The 14,852-nt window shown below is 40.7% G+C and overlaps 1 protein-coding gene across 1 annotated transcript in view; it reads right to left on the reverse strand.

Moving 5' to 3' along the window:
• CHD6 (chromodomain helicase DNA binding protein 6) overlaps positions 1 to 14,852 on the reverse strand; it is a 169,964-nt gene that overhangs the window by 60,662 nt on the left and 94,450 nt on the right. The window contains exons 15-17 of the mRNA XM_037044086.1: positions 12,482 to 12,737; positions 11,478 to 11,688; positions 1,558 to 1,753 (exon numbers count right to left, since the gene is read on the reverse strand). Coding sequence (XP_036899981.1) covers positions 1,558 to 1,753; positions 11,478 to 11,688; positions 12,482 to 12,737 — 663 coding nt within the window. The remainder of the gene's footprint in view (positions 1 to 1,557; positions 1,754 to 11,477; positions 11,689 to 12,481; positions 12,738 to 14,852) is intronic.

The following is a 14,852-nucleotide window of genomic DNA, read 5'->3' on the forward strand; positions in this document are numbered from 1 at the left end:
ACATTCCTCTGCTGATATTACTTAGGATCCTTCCCCAACATTTAGGTCTCTGCTCAGATGTCATTATCTTCAAGAAGGCTTCCTAGTCCTGACCGGTACAGCTAAGTTGGTTGGGCATCAGCCCACCAAGCAAAAGATCGCCAGTTCAATTCCCAGTCAGAATGCTTAGGAGAGGCAATGGATCAATGTTTCTCTTTCACATCAATGCTTCTCTTACTCTCTTTCTCCCTCCCTTCCCTTCTAAGAATCTTGAACAACAACAACAAAGGCTTTCCAGCTGACTTTCTAAATCAGGGCACCCTACGCCCATCATTCAGATCCTCTTACTGTTTTATTTCTTTGCACTAAGTGCAAAGAAAACTCATACACTTTTCCTTGTTTACAGATATAATGCCACACAATTTGGTTTACAATGAATGACTCTGCCCCCCAAGTTTTAGTCAATTATCACCAATTTAATCATTTAAAGGACTGTTTTTTTAACTAGTACAGTGCTTTCTTCTAATAGAATGTTAGTTGGAAACTTACTAAATGAAAAAGACAAAGCAGAATGACTCCTGTAAGGTGGTGGCCAAGGAAGAAGCCCCTACTCCCTCACTGACATGGCTCCCTCTGCCTGCTCCCCCCGCCCCAACTGCCCCGGGGCACCTGCTCAATTTTGTGAACTAGCAGCCTCCAAACTACCACATCAGTCTCTGTGTCACAAAAAAGGTTGTGAGGCAGCTATGACTCTCCCGACCCTCCACTCACACTTGAGTATCAGCAGATATTCCAAGATACATATAGCATGAGGTTCATTGTTAATGGCAATGGATGTAAAGCAATATTCCAAATGATCTTTTGAACAAGTCAGAACCTCTCTGGCTGCCTCACTGTCCAATCTGGTCATTGTTTCTGACTTGTGGAGTTGATGAAGACCTCTAAACTCTAAGTTGATGGCAGAAATGTTAGCTCTGCTATTTTCCTGTTTGCCTATGCTTGCTTTTTAAATGTATTAACTTCAATCTTTGCAATTCTCTTTAAAGCCAACATTATTTAATTTGGTTAAAACGAGATAATATAATCTGCAAATCCACTAAAAGGGCGCACAGAAACTCTGCATTAAGTGCAGAGCAAATGAACTGGTGAGGATGCCTCTGTCACCAGGGAACCCTCCCAGCCCTTTGAGTTATCTCCCCAACTGTAGATGACATATGACCATTTCATGAACAAGCCAAATGTTGAAAATCCCAGAATCCAGGATTAGTCAAGCTTACTAACTTATGTCTGATGATGGTAATAATAATAAGAAAGAAACAGCTCTATTCTGTATTTGGAGGCTACAACTATGAAATACCATTTGATTTAAAGTAAAAGGAAAGAACCAATCTCTGATTAATGGGAAGGGACGACATTTACTTTTCATTCAGTTGCCCCCCCACCGAGGCCCTAAACCTGCCACCTGGCTGACAACAAAGCATAGGGCGTGACAGACACTCTATAGACAAGCCAGGCCTGGTTATGATGTTCTTGGATTCAGGGGCAGCTAAGGCAAACAGCAATCATCCTAATGGTTACCTGCAAGTCATTTTGTGGGTTCCAGTCTGAATCAAATATGATGCAGGTATCAGCAGCTGTGAGATTGATCCCCAGGCCTCCCGCTCGGGTGCACAGAAGAAAGACAAAGCGGTCTGAGTCTGGCTTACAGAACCGGTCGATGGCTGCCTGGCGCAGGTTTCCCCGTACTCGCCCATCAATTCGCTCATAGGTGTATCTGAGGGGACCCAAACGAACGAAAGCCCAGGTGTTAATCATGACTTCAATGGAGAACAGCAAACAACGCAGGAAGCTGCTGACTGATGGCCTTAAATCCCTCACTTCTAAACTTGGACCAAACATATCAGCAGTCTAGAAGGAGTACCCAGCCTCTACACAGGCAGCAGGGCAGACACCTAAAACTGCATTGTAAAATGCATCCCCCAGCAAAATAAACAAACAAAAATCAAACCAAAACAAAAAACCAGCCACAAACTAAGGAGGGCTAGAAGAACTGTAAACATAAAAAATATCAATCCCCACTGCCCAAGCAACTTCTCAAGTTACTTCCTACTTTTTACTTGCATTGAATCTAATCATAAGACCAGGAAAAGCAAGTAAAACCCTCAACCACCTACTTTCAGCAGTGCTCCTAACAAGGAATCAAGTTCAAATCAGTCTGTAGCTGCTGTCTGGTGAAGTGAAAATGGGAAGAAGACTACCTGCCAGGCAGGCCCTTTACACCTGGCCTGGCCATTTCTGGCTTAACAGTTCCTCAGAGCTCTAGAGGTGCACAGCAAAACCTCCAAGTTTATAGCTGAAACCAAGGTCTTCTAGGAAGTTTACTGCCAAGCAAATGGGGATAAATTACAGAAAACATTTTGTGTTGTGTTGGGGGTGGGGAGGAACTAAAGAATTTTGAAAAGAAAATGAGGAAGTGAAGCTGAATATCCTTCTGGAGGCACATACTTGCGTGGAAAGTTAAGAAATAATGGTGGAAAGCTGGTGGAGAAGGGGGGGAAAAGGGAAGAGAGTAAGAAATGTAACTGCTATGAGATCATACTGCTGTCTATCCAATTAGAAAACACAGCCGGTACAGTACCTTTAGGATGGCGATCATGTAATTAACAGAGTTAAAAGCCGCAGCACCCTAGATGGCTGCTGAGAGTCTTATTCTTTTCTTATTTACCCCCTGACAACTTAAATTAACACAGGAATGCACCAACCTGGGACCAATTTGACCTCTGAGTAAGAACTGGTTGGTAAAGTGGAAGTAACAACCTTGTGAGAAAAAGACAAAGTCACATAGCCAAGAAGGTGAATCCTGATGACAATCTTGTTGGAAGCCCAGAGTTGGAAATCTGATCTCTAAAACTTCAGATAAATAACTGGCAAGAGAGTAAGGATAGGCCGTCTAGGGGGAGATGGCTCCGTGTGGGAATGACTCCAGAGGAACAAATTTGGCAACATGACCCCGACTTCCCTGAGGAAAAGGAAAATCCACATAAAGAAACTACCCAAGGAAATCCAGTAAAGAAACAGACCCACTCAGGCTCACATGGGACACGTCAGACAGCAGAGAACCAAGTCCGAAAATACGTGTACCTTTCGTAAAGCTACAGTGCACTAACAGCAAATTAAAATACTGTAGCAACCTGGACAGCTGCTGTCCTAGAATTACAGGTGTAGATTTTCCCTTTCTTCTTCTGCTTTAATGTAACAAATTTAAGAATAACATATGAAACTACAGTAGGAAAAAAACAAGAGACTGATGAAGACAGGACTGCCAGGAAGGCAGACTAAGAAGATCTTGTGTCATGAGACAAAAGCTAAGGTTATATTCTGAATTCTACAAAACCGTGAAGCAATTAGATATAACTATCATTATTAGTAACAGCCACAGCAACAATATTAACAGCAACTTAAGTGTCCACCTCTGTGCCAGGCACTGTAGTCATCACATTTAACTCTCACAATACTCCTATGAGGCAGCTGCTCCTATTGTGTCCCCATTTCACAGTTGGGGAGACAACAACAACAAGTACAACTAACCCATACAAGCAAAATAACCTGCTTAGTCACCAGCTGGTAAATGAGTTGAACTCAGATCCATCCAACACAAATCCACACTCTTAACCAGTTTGCTGTGTGGCCTTCATATCGTACCCTGCATTTCAGTGCAGCGGGACAAAAAGACTTCCCTGAGAACTTAAAAGAGAAAGTTAAATAAGAGACACCAGTAAACTTAGAAAACCTGCAGCTCTGGTGGAAGATGAAAGAAGAAACTACAGGTATCAAGGTGATTTTGATAAATCAATGCACCGAGGTCTGATCTGGGTGGTTTCTCACAGCAGCCGGCCATTTATTTACATGATACGGTGGAAGAAGCATGGAATTTGGACTCAGAAGACAGGGCTGATACAATGAAACGATTGCCACTACCACCCCCACCATCACACATGCCAACGGTTAACACTACAGGCACAGAGGACTCCATGTGCTTTGACAAGACACCCCCAGCCCTCAGAGAGGAGTGAGATGTCCTTGGATCTGAGTGAGGCAGGGAATTAGCATAGCCTTGGGAGGGAGAAAAAAGAAATCAATGAATAGCGATGCTATAGCTCAGCCATCAACCAGGGGAAAAAATCCATAAAATTAAGATGGTGTACTGCCAGCTATGACATAACAACGGTTTTGGAAATTGTGCAGGATGATTGGAACATCAATCCTCATTTTCATCATTGTTCGGTTTTGAGGGAGTACTCTCAAAGAACAAAAAACTAAAATAAAAATCCATTTGAGTTCTTTTAAAATTGTTTCTCACCCCCCTCACTTCTGAGCCAGATCCTCTGGTGAGGCCCTCACCCCTGAATGAGAGTATGGCATGAAATTAAATGGGAAGAAAACCAAAATGACAGCTGGAGAGGCAACAGGGCTCAAGAACAAAGGAAGTCCTGGGTGCCAGTAAGTTTGAATGAAGAAATCGGACGTCATAAAATTTTCCACACCAAACACCAGTGTAGCAATTAATCCCTCTGCATCAACTATATTTTGAACAAAAGCCCTCGGAGTTAATGTAGTTCACCAAACTGTAATTCTGAGTCACTGCCAAATATCAACAAGAAGCAGGTGGCACTCTGGAACACCTCTGTGTGCTTTGCCTGGGGCGCAGGGAGGGGTGCCATGACATGTTCAGGCTCAACAGAAAATGTTCTCACCAAGCCTAAAGGAAAATGGATGGCTTTCTCGTCTCCCAACAATAACCAACTGGAAAACATAAAGAGCAAACAAATTCCCACTCCAATAGCCATAAACACAAGAAACACTTAGGATTCAACTCAGTAAGAAATATGAAGGACGTGGCAATATGACACCAGGGGGCCATGCTGATTTGATCACCATTTCCCTAATATCTACAGAGGTTCTAGCCCAAGGTAGGCACTTTATAAATACTCAATCAACAGTGCATATAAAAGATCTCAATAAATGTTCAACTTTGCAAAGACGTCAGTTTTTGACATCAGTAATCACACACACACATACATACATATAAACTTTTTATAGTGAGGGACCAAAGTAGTCAGAAAGAGATTAAAAAAGAATTATTATTCCTGGCTGGTGTAGCTCAGTGGATTGAGCTCGGGCCTGCGAACCACATGATCACGGTTCAATTCCCAGTCAGGGCACATGCCTGGGTTGCAGGCCAGTTCCCAGCAAGGGACTCATGAGAGGCAACCATACACTGATATTTCTCTCCTTCCTTTCCCCTCTAAAGATAAATAAATAAAATCTTAAAAAAAATAAAAAATATAAAAAAATAAATAAAAAAGGATTATTATGAAGTTCATCTGCAATAATGTATGAGCAAAAGGATGGAAATATTGATCAAAAGAATAAAAGGTTAGAGATACACCCAGCATATAGAATATCTCAGTATATTTTATGGATAGTGTTTTAGATGAGTAGGGGAAAAGATGAACTATTTAATAAATAGAAATTAGACATACTTGGAAATAAACTAAATTATATGCCCATTATATACTATTTATCAGAATTACAGGATTGTTGACCAAAATGTTATAAACCCCTCCCCCCCACAAAAAACAAAGTAATCCAATTAAAGATTATGAATTAGCATGCACATTTAATTCTTCTATCTTCCTAAACCTCTAGTAAAATGATAGTAAAAGGATTTTTTAAAAAATGTTTAATACTGCCTTCCCCCAAATAAACCCACAATCAGAACAGAAGAAGTCATAACAAAATTCTGGAAGTTGGAAAAGCAGTGAAATGGTATTTAATTTCAAGAAAGCAGAATCCCAAGTGAGCAACAACCTGATTCAATACTGCAAAATACCCAAAGAGACCAGATGCTGGTGGACCCAGGGACTCCTGAAAATGGGGATGCAAAGAATCTAAAAACCAGGGAAACTGGTTGAATATCAGCTTATATATTACCCATCCCAGTCTTGGAGGGGTTAAAACAAAAGCCCTGTACCTCTCTCTACCCTGGGGGGTACCAATCACAGTCAAAGACAGAAGCACTAGTCTGAAAAGGGAAAAGACAGATACTGAGACCTTCCTACCTCTCTCCAACTTGCTTCCCCACAGTCAGCTCCAGGGACAATCAAGTTCCCATCCTCTAGGCTGGAGGGAAGAAGAGAAACATCCAAAAGTACTGACACAGGAGATTCCCCAAGGACATGGTCCACCCAGAAGGCTAGCGTTTACACAAGACGAGTGAGGCCCAGAGCCGGCCAGCCTGGCCCACATACACAGAGCTTCCAATCAGCTGGATGGTGCCCACCATCTGACCGCTCAGGCGAGGCACCGGAGGAGAGCCTCGGATCTGAAACAGAGGCTCTGCTTCCAGTATGGAGGGGCAAGGTGCTAACACACCAACCCTTAGCAAATAACACCACAAAGCCCAGATGAAATGCAGAAAACAAAACAAATGAACAGAAAAAGTTCTTGTAGGGCACTAGAGAGTTAAGGAAAGCTGGCAGATTTTGGAGAGGAACAGAAACTTATGGTTTTGATCAGAGGAGAAGCCACCACAGTCATGGTGGCAGAGGTGCAGGGCAGCGACCCATCTGATTAAAAGCTGCTGTCTTTCTAACCAGAGGCACAGGGGGAGGGACCTGGGGCAACCAGGACTGCCAGAGGGGGAGCAGACACCTCCGCAAAATAAAGACAGAGAGAGTGCACCCCAAACTCTGGCTGTAAACTCCTCCTACGTCTCTGGCTGACCTCTGACTCGCCATGCTTGGGGCAGACTGGCAGCAGTCTGAGCTGAGACTGGAGCTGCTACCCACCAGAGACACGGGCAGAATCTGCACTTTGAGTCACAGCCCCTATGATGCCCCCCAAAACCCCACTGACGTTACCTACACAGCAATATAATAGAATCCTGAATCTCCACAACAAAATACTCACAATGTCCAGGGAAAAAACCCACAATTATGTAACATGAAGAAACAGGGAAAATGTGACCCATTCTCAAGGGGGAAAAATCAACAGATGTCAAATCCAAAATGATGTAAATTAAAAAAACAGCTATTATAATTATGCTCAAGGAGGTGAAGGAATGAATGCAGTGAATGAATATATAGGAAATCACAGCAGAGAAACATCAAACTAAGGAACAAATTAAAATCTCAGAACTAAAATACAATCTCTATAAAGGATGCGCTTAATAAGCACGAAGGAAAGAACAGAGAAAAGAGTCAAAGAACCTGAAAACAGATAAATCAAAACAAGAGCAAAGAAAAAGGAATGGGGGGAAAAAAGAGGAAGATGGCCTAAGGACCTGAGGGGCAATATCACGAGGTCAAATATACAGGTAATTGGGGTCTTAAAAAGAAACAGGCTAGAGGAAAAGGAAAAAAGAAATAGAAGAAATAGTGACCCAAGTCCTCTCAAATTTGAAGATGTACGTTTACATATTCAAGAAGCTCAGCAAACTGTGCACAGGATGAAGTCCGCACATCACGGTCAAACTGCTGAGAACCAAAAATCAAGAGTATCTCACCAAATAGAGCAAATCAACACATTATATAGGAAGAAACAGCAACTTAGGACCACAGAACTTCCCATCAAAAACCGTGGGGGCCAGAACACAGTGGAGTAACACTTTAAAGTGTTGGAAAAATAGAGAAAGCCAACCCATAATATAAAGGATAGAGATACAAACAAACAAAGAAGAAATTTTAGACTGGGAGAAAACTGCAAGAAGAAAAAACCAAATCTACCATGCTTAATTTCAGAAAGACAGGAGAAAAAACTGAATCTATGAAACATAAGTAACCATTTGAATGACATAAAAGCTGAAAATTTGAGGAAAAAATGGTCTGGGAAATTAAAAATACACAAAGAAAAACTAGGGTTAAAGTTGGAAGAGAGTAAAAAATTCTATCAGAAGATACAGCAAAATACAATGAGATGGAGAACAAAGAGAAAAGAGAAAATCAGGTTATCAATTCAGACATTCCACAAAGATAAAATAAAACAAAACAAAATAATGAAAGATCAAATTTAAGAAAATTCCCCATAGCTAAAGAAATTAGATTTCAGACATGAAAAAACTACATAGTATCCAATTAGATCAATGCCATACAAAAAAAATCAGTTCACTGTAAAACTTCACAGCACTGGGACAAAGGATATATCAAAGCTTCTAAACAGGAAAAATAAGTCACATGTACAGACTGGGAATCAGAAAAGCTTTGAACTTCTAAACAGCAAACCTGGAGACTAGATGACAATGGACTAACCCTTCAAAATTCTGTGGGAAAATGATCTCTAACTTAGAATCTCAAACCTAGCGCGAGTATTATTCAAGAATGATAATAGACTACAAACATCTTAAAGTCTCAAAATTCACTCATTCACCCTTTCTCAGAAGCTCCTAGAAGAGGTACATGGGGTCTGCCAAAAAGGAGACTTGATTCAAGTGGAAAGAAAAGAAACTTGTCAGCAGCATGACGAAGGGTGGGAGGTCACAGATGACAACTATGTGCTGGGCGAGAAGGGCAAGCGGATGGAGAGGAGCATGTTAGAAGATCTCAGGAGAGACGAACCCTGGAAGATGGAAATGATGTGCTTGAATGCAACAAGGGGACATTTAGACAACCAGGGTAAACTCTGGAGTTGAATTATAACCACTAAACAGAAAAATAAGCAATTAAGTAAAAAGATCATTTTTAGTTGCAGAGAAAATAAAAATTCTGCAATAAAGAAATACCAGGATACTACATGACTAAGCTAGAATTTAGCATTTACATAGGCCTTACTAAACACTGCACACGAATCTAATCGTAAGTACTATGTGGCAAAGTGGGGAGACAGGAGGACAGGAGGTGGCACTTGGGTGTTTACAAGGGGCAGTGAAAGATAAATACTCATCTTCCACAGTGAAAACAGATACTTAAAACTAAAAAAATAAATAAATTATAAATACTAACATTATTTAGATATAGCTATAAGTACCAAATGAAAGATAAAGAGTTTAAACTAATTGTTTCTGGGAGTGAGAAAACTCAGGGGCTGGGGACAGGTAAATTAGGAAATAGAATTTTTCATAAGTCTAATAGAATAATTCAGCTGCTTAAGTTATGTGCATGTATAACTTTAATGAAAATAAAAAACTGAAAATTAATGATGATAAGCCCAGAAGAACTATGTTATATGCTACTTGGGTAAAGAAACCATAAAAAAATATTTTACAATATTTATATGATTGCAATGGTTAGGTGAAAGAAGCCTTTTTAAGCATGTTAATTGAAGCACTTAAATTTATTTAAATACTGTTTTTAAGACTGAGATATTTGACTACTATAAAATTTAAAAACTTCTAAAAATAAAATAAACACACAAAAAACCATAACCATAAGCAAGAAGTCAAATATAATACTGGGGAAGTAAATGCACTATATTCTTAAGTAATGAAACAATTGTCATAAAGTAATAGACAAAAAGACAAAGAACAACAGCAAGTGGAGAAAGAACATGGGTACACAAATCACAAAAAAAGAAATATGAATAAATCATATGAAAAAATATTCACTCGTTAATCTGAAATATAAACTAAAATAAGGGACCATAATTTAAATATCTTTCTACAGGGATTTTTAAAATATGTAGCAAATGCTTTTAAAAATGTACATTAGAATTTATCCTAAGGAAATAACTGGAAATATTCACAATGGATATAAAGAGATATTCAGAGTTCCTTGAAATGCTGAAAAACTGAAAACAAATTATAAGACAGAATGTCACATAGTTCACCAAAACTGTGTTATAGGAAAATAATTATAAAGAAAAATGTCATAATATATTAAATAAAAATGTGAGTTACAAAGTAGAATGTACAATATTTAAACAGATAAACAACAAAATTAAATATGTGTATGAACAAAGAATAAAAGACTAAAAAGATGAACACCCAAGTCTGCAGCTGGTGGTGCTATATGTGCCCATATTTACAAAAGAAACTGTAACACCTCAGTAATCTGAAAACAAAATAAGCAATAAATAATAAATAAAAACATCATAAAGGTAACTAAATAGACACCTGCACTTAGTCAAAGTATGTTAATTACGCTGTTAGTCATTTTGGGGGGGTTCTTTAGAAAAAACAAACTGCCAATTAGGATCTGTGCATAGTTTGAAGAGAGAGGTAACACATCTATGAGACGCAAGCCCTGGCCTGGTGCGGCTCAGTGGGTTGAGCACGGGCTTATGAACCAAAGGGTGGCGGCTGGACTCCCGGCCAGGTCCCCGGCGGGGGCGCGTGGGAGACAGCCACACAGGATGTTTCTCTCCTCTTTCTCTTTCACTTCCCCTCTCTCTAAAAGTAAATAAATAAAATCTTTTTTTAAAGGCAAGTGTTCTGACAATGGGTTCCTAATCCAAAGTGAATTATAAAATATGAAACTACTACTTTTGATTTATTCATTACAACTTTCTCATAGGAAAAATAATTATGTCTTAATTCTTTACCTAAAAAACCCAGGGCTCAGAGAGAAAGTTTTTTATTGTGTAGTATGATTTCAGAGAGTTATTTCTGTAGCATTAAATGTCAGCACATCCCATAGCTAAATTTGTTATTTAATACTTTCTACAGGTTTATGAGTTATAAGAGCAGACAGAATCTTTAAGGACTAAGAATATTTAAGACAACTAAGATAGCTGTAACTTTATTTTATGAAAATGAAAATGTCCTTTAAACTTAGCAATAACTAAGCTAAAAGTTTCTATGATCTTGAAAAGTCTTTTATCAGGAAGAGTTTCTGAAAATCCATTCATCATCTTCAGATCACTGATGTATCCCAAGGGCTGGAAACTAAGTAGAGCACACAGTGTGTGGTAGCTGCAGTGCCCACACAGAGCCCAAGCAACACTGCAGGCCTTTCACCTTCGTGAGTTAGGGACTTAAGTTCAAGAAATTACAGGAGTGTGAACAAGAAAATAAATAGCTAGTGTATCATGATACCTTGGAGGGTTTGCTGGAAAAGGACATAAAATAACCCCAAATTATTTTCCTGTGAGTTGTCAGACCATGCTTTTTAGTAACCTGATACATAGGGAAGCTTTCCAAGAAATATTTGTCTCATCATTAAGCAAAAACAAAAAAAGTAAACACATTATTTCCTTAACCTTATCTAATGATGTTTAAATTGTTTCTCCCAACGAGGGAGAACATAAATAAGCATGTAGAAAATTTATTTTAAGCAAAGCAAGGGCTCTACATTATAGGCTATGAGATTCATGCTAGAGTTAAACTTGGATATACTTGGTTATATATTTAATTCTGAAGTTTAGTGAATCTTTAAGAAGAGATTCCTTTTCTCCCTTTCTAAATACTTCGTTGTTTTGAAAGCACAGTCTTTGAATGAGTGACAAACATACCAAAGAAAAGGAGGTGCCCGCAGCACCGGACACAGCGCTTTGACATGTCTCACCTTCTCTGGATGAGATAATCTTCCAGGATATCCAGGCAGCGCACCATCTGGGAGAAGATGAGCACTTTGTGGCCACCCGCAATCAGCTTAGGGAGCAGTTTATCGATCAGCACCAGCTTCCCCGCTGCCTGAATCATGGCCTGCAGCTGAAAGTCGGGGGCATCAGAGCTGTGGGTTTTCCGGAAATCTTCCAAAATTTTCTCCTCTGCCCCTGGGGGGAAAAAGGACCAAAACTATTCCTTGAACAAACTGTAAGGCTGAAAGCTGCTCTCTGCATTACAGATCCTAGGAGAAATGAAATGAGTTCTTCGGTCCCAGCCCCACAGCCCTTCCCGCGAGGCAGTGCTGTGTGTACATCCCTTGTCCGTGCCCTCAGCAGCCAGCTCTGTGACGGCAAGAGGCACTTTGCTCTCCCGAGAAGTCTCCCCAGGTAGAGAGCACCTGAGACACAAAGCTGACTCGTGCAAGTAAACAAACCTTCACAGAAAGCTGACAAAAAGACATATCCTTTAATGTCATAAAAACTTAGCTATAAGCAAATAAAAGCCACATATTGATTTAAAATGTTACCAAAATGTTTTACTGTAGGACAAAAGGTTCCAACATGTTTTCTTATTAATATAGGCAACTGCTCACTTATTTAGAGTTTTAATGTCATTGTATCAAGACCATTTACTCAACGAGGTAATGCAGGTCCCTGTTCCCAAGCGGGAAGTACAGACTGAACCATGAGTAGTTTAGTGGTCAACAGACTCATGAGTAACATCCCCATCTCCTGATAGGCAGATGAGATCAGAGCTCGGGGCTCTGTGTACGCATACACAGTAAGGCTGCTGAGGAAGATCCACCGGCCTCTTTGAACCTCAGTTAAACACCCGGTAAAAAGGCGAGAACACATATACCCTAGCATCTCATGGGGACTCAATACCTAAGATCTCTGGTTATCGTGAGTGTGCGGCAGAGCCCCAGCGCAAGGGTGAGGTGCTCCCGCTTCCCCCGCTCACCGTTGATCAGGTAGGGATGGTTGCAGCACTTTCTCAGCTCCATCATGGTGTTGATGAGGTTGGGCATGTTGTGCTGATTTGCCCCCTTGGTCAGGAAGGAAAAGTTCTTCTCCAGGATGGCACGGTAGTACTTTTTCTGGATATTGGTGAGCTCTACTTCAATAATCGTCTCTTGTTTGGGGGCAAGGTTCTTTTCCACGTCATCTTTCAGCCGCCGAAGCATCATTGGTTTTAGGATAGACTGCAGTTTCTTCACCTGTCCAGGGAAATCCTGATTTAATGATTACTGGGATATTCCAGCCTTCACTACCATCTCTTGGGCACAGTACTGTGGTAACAGACCAAATGAAAGACCGTGACTGATCCCTGAACATGAGGCTGAAAGGAAAAAGGGATCTGGGTTTTGTTCACTTTTATTTACTCAGGAACTATGTGGCAACCTTACAAGATATAAAGAACAATACAAAAGACAGTCCCTCTTCTCTCGCATAGAGAAAACAAACCTCTCTCTCCCCAACATTCACACATACACGACAATGAACTGAGGGATACTTAAGCCATGTTCAGAGGTACAAGTGACACAAAGGGACGATTTAGATGCTGAGAGAACAAAGAAAGAAGTAGAGGCCATTGGGATGGGTGAAAGGGATGAGGTGGTCAAAAGTGCGAATTTCCAGGTATAAACTAATAAGTCCTGAGGATAACCAGCACAGTTAATAATACTGTATTGTGTGTATTTGAAAGTTGCCAAGAATAGATCTTAAAAGTTCTCATCACCAGGAAAGAATTTTGTAACTATGTGCAGTGATGTTAACTAGACTTACTGTGGTGATCATTTCATAATACGTACGCACACTGAATCATTAGGATGCACCTCTGAAACTACCAGGTCAATTACAACTCAAGGTAAAAAAGGGCAGAGGCAATCTGGAAACAGATTCTTTGTGCGTCTCGTAAACAACGACAGCAAACACATTTGGGGAGCAGTACACAGAAAGCTAACGCTGTAGGAGGACTGTGCCACTCCATCACGTGGCTGCCACACCAGGGGCACTTGGAGCCTGACCCTGTTCTCTGCTTTGACTTATCTGCTCTTTGAACAGCCCAGGCCAGGGACAGCAGCTCTCCACTCACTGGTCTGCACTGGCCAGGACACTTGCTCCCTTTCCCAAGAAGACAACGACACAGAAGGGATTCGGGGACGCACAGTCACAGCACCCGAGTTAACCTTGAGCTGAAACATTACAGCAGTAAGACTAATCCTGGCGGGACAGTAAAGTAAGGGCAAAGGAAAGTGGAAAAGTTCAAGTTTCAAGTCATACAGGCTTGTTCAAAAATTTTTAAAGGGGCCCTGGCCAGTGTGGCTCAGTGGATTGAGCGCTAGCTTGCGGACCAAGGGGTTGCTGGTTCAATTCCCGGTCAGGGTGCATGCCTGGGTTGTGGGCCAGGTCCCAAGTGAGGGGTGTACAAGAGGCAACCACACACTGATGTTTAAAAGAAAAAAAAATTTTAAGGGGCAGATTCTGCATAAGTAAGTTGTGAACTGTGCCAACGCTTCCTGAAGACAGAGTGGTTTGGAAGAGTTACTTACTGAGGCAGATTTTAAACAGTGATAAATATGCTTTAATTTGGAAGCAGATGCTTTCTAGAACTTTTATTTACTATGACTTAAAATACAGACATTTGATGTAATTTTTGTGGTTTTTCTCCTAAGCAACCCCAATCTTAAATCTAACCCACTTATGAGACTTCCATTTTACCAACCAAGGTACTTAGGAATCTAATCCCCCAAATGAATACAGAATTACTGTGTAAAAACCCAAAGAGAAAAGACACAGCAAGATCACTGTCAAGGCACAAGTGCTGGATCCAATGTCTGCCCTTCACTCGGTTCATACCTGGGATCTTTTAGAGCACACTATGTGCCAGACACTGTGCTGGTCAATACAACCAACACAACTCTGGAGAAGATGTGGGCCTTTTCCTCAAGGAGGTCATACTCTAGGAAGAAGAAAAAAATGCATACCACCAAATAAGTGCAATGGGAGAAAAGGATGCATGTCTAATGGTCCAAAAATGGAGAAGGTTGGTGCTGGCTTTTGAAGGATCAACAGATACTGCACACGTTCAGATGCAGAATTCAGTTTGATTAGTCATTGCTCTCAAAGTCTAACTTGCCACAGAAGTAAAAACAAGCAGATTGGAACCACAGAGTGTACCCTTGACATCCGTTAATGAAATTCCCAAGCCTCTCAGTCTCCAGATTCTCTGCCCCAACCCACTCTCACACCACTGCGAGATCAGCTTAGCAGAACTAATTATATCAGTCCTGCCGTCAAAGCCTTGCACTGCTTCCCTAATACCTACTGAA

Source organism: Sturnira hondurensis, unplaced genomic scaffold (assembly GCF_014824575.4).
Source record: "Sturnira hondurensis isolate 20B ecotype Veracruz unplaced genomic scaffold, ASM1482457v3 Scaffold0004136, whole genome shotgun sequence".
In the NCBI taxonomy this organism is placed as follows: domain Eukaryota; kingdom Metazoa; phylum Chordata; class Mammalia; order Chiroptera; family Phyllostomidae; genus Sturnira; species Sturnira hondurensis.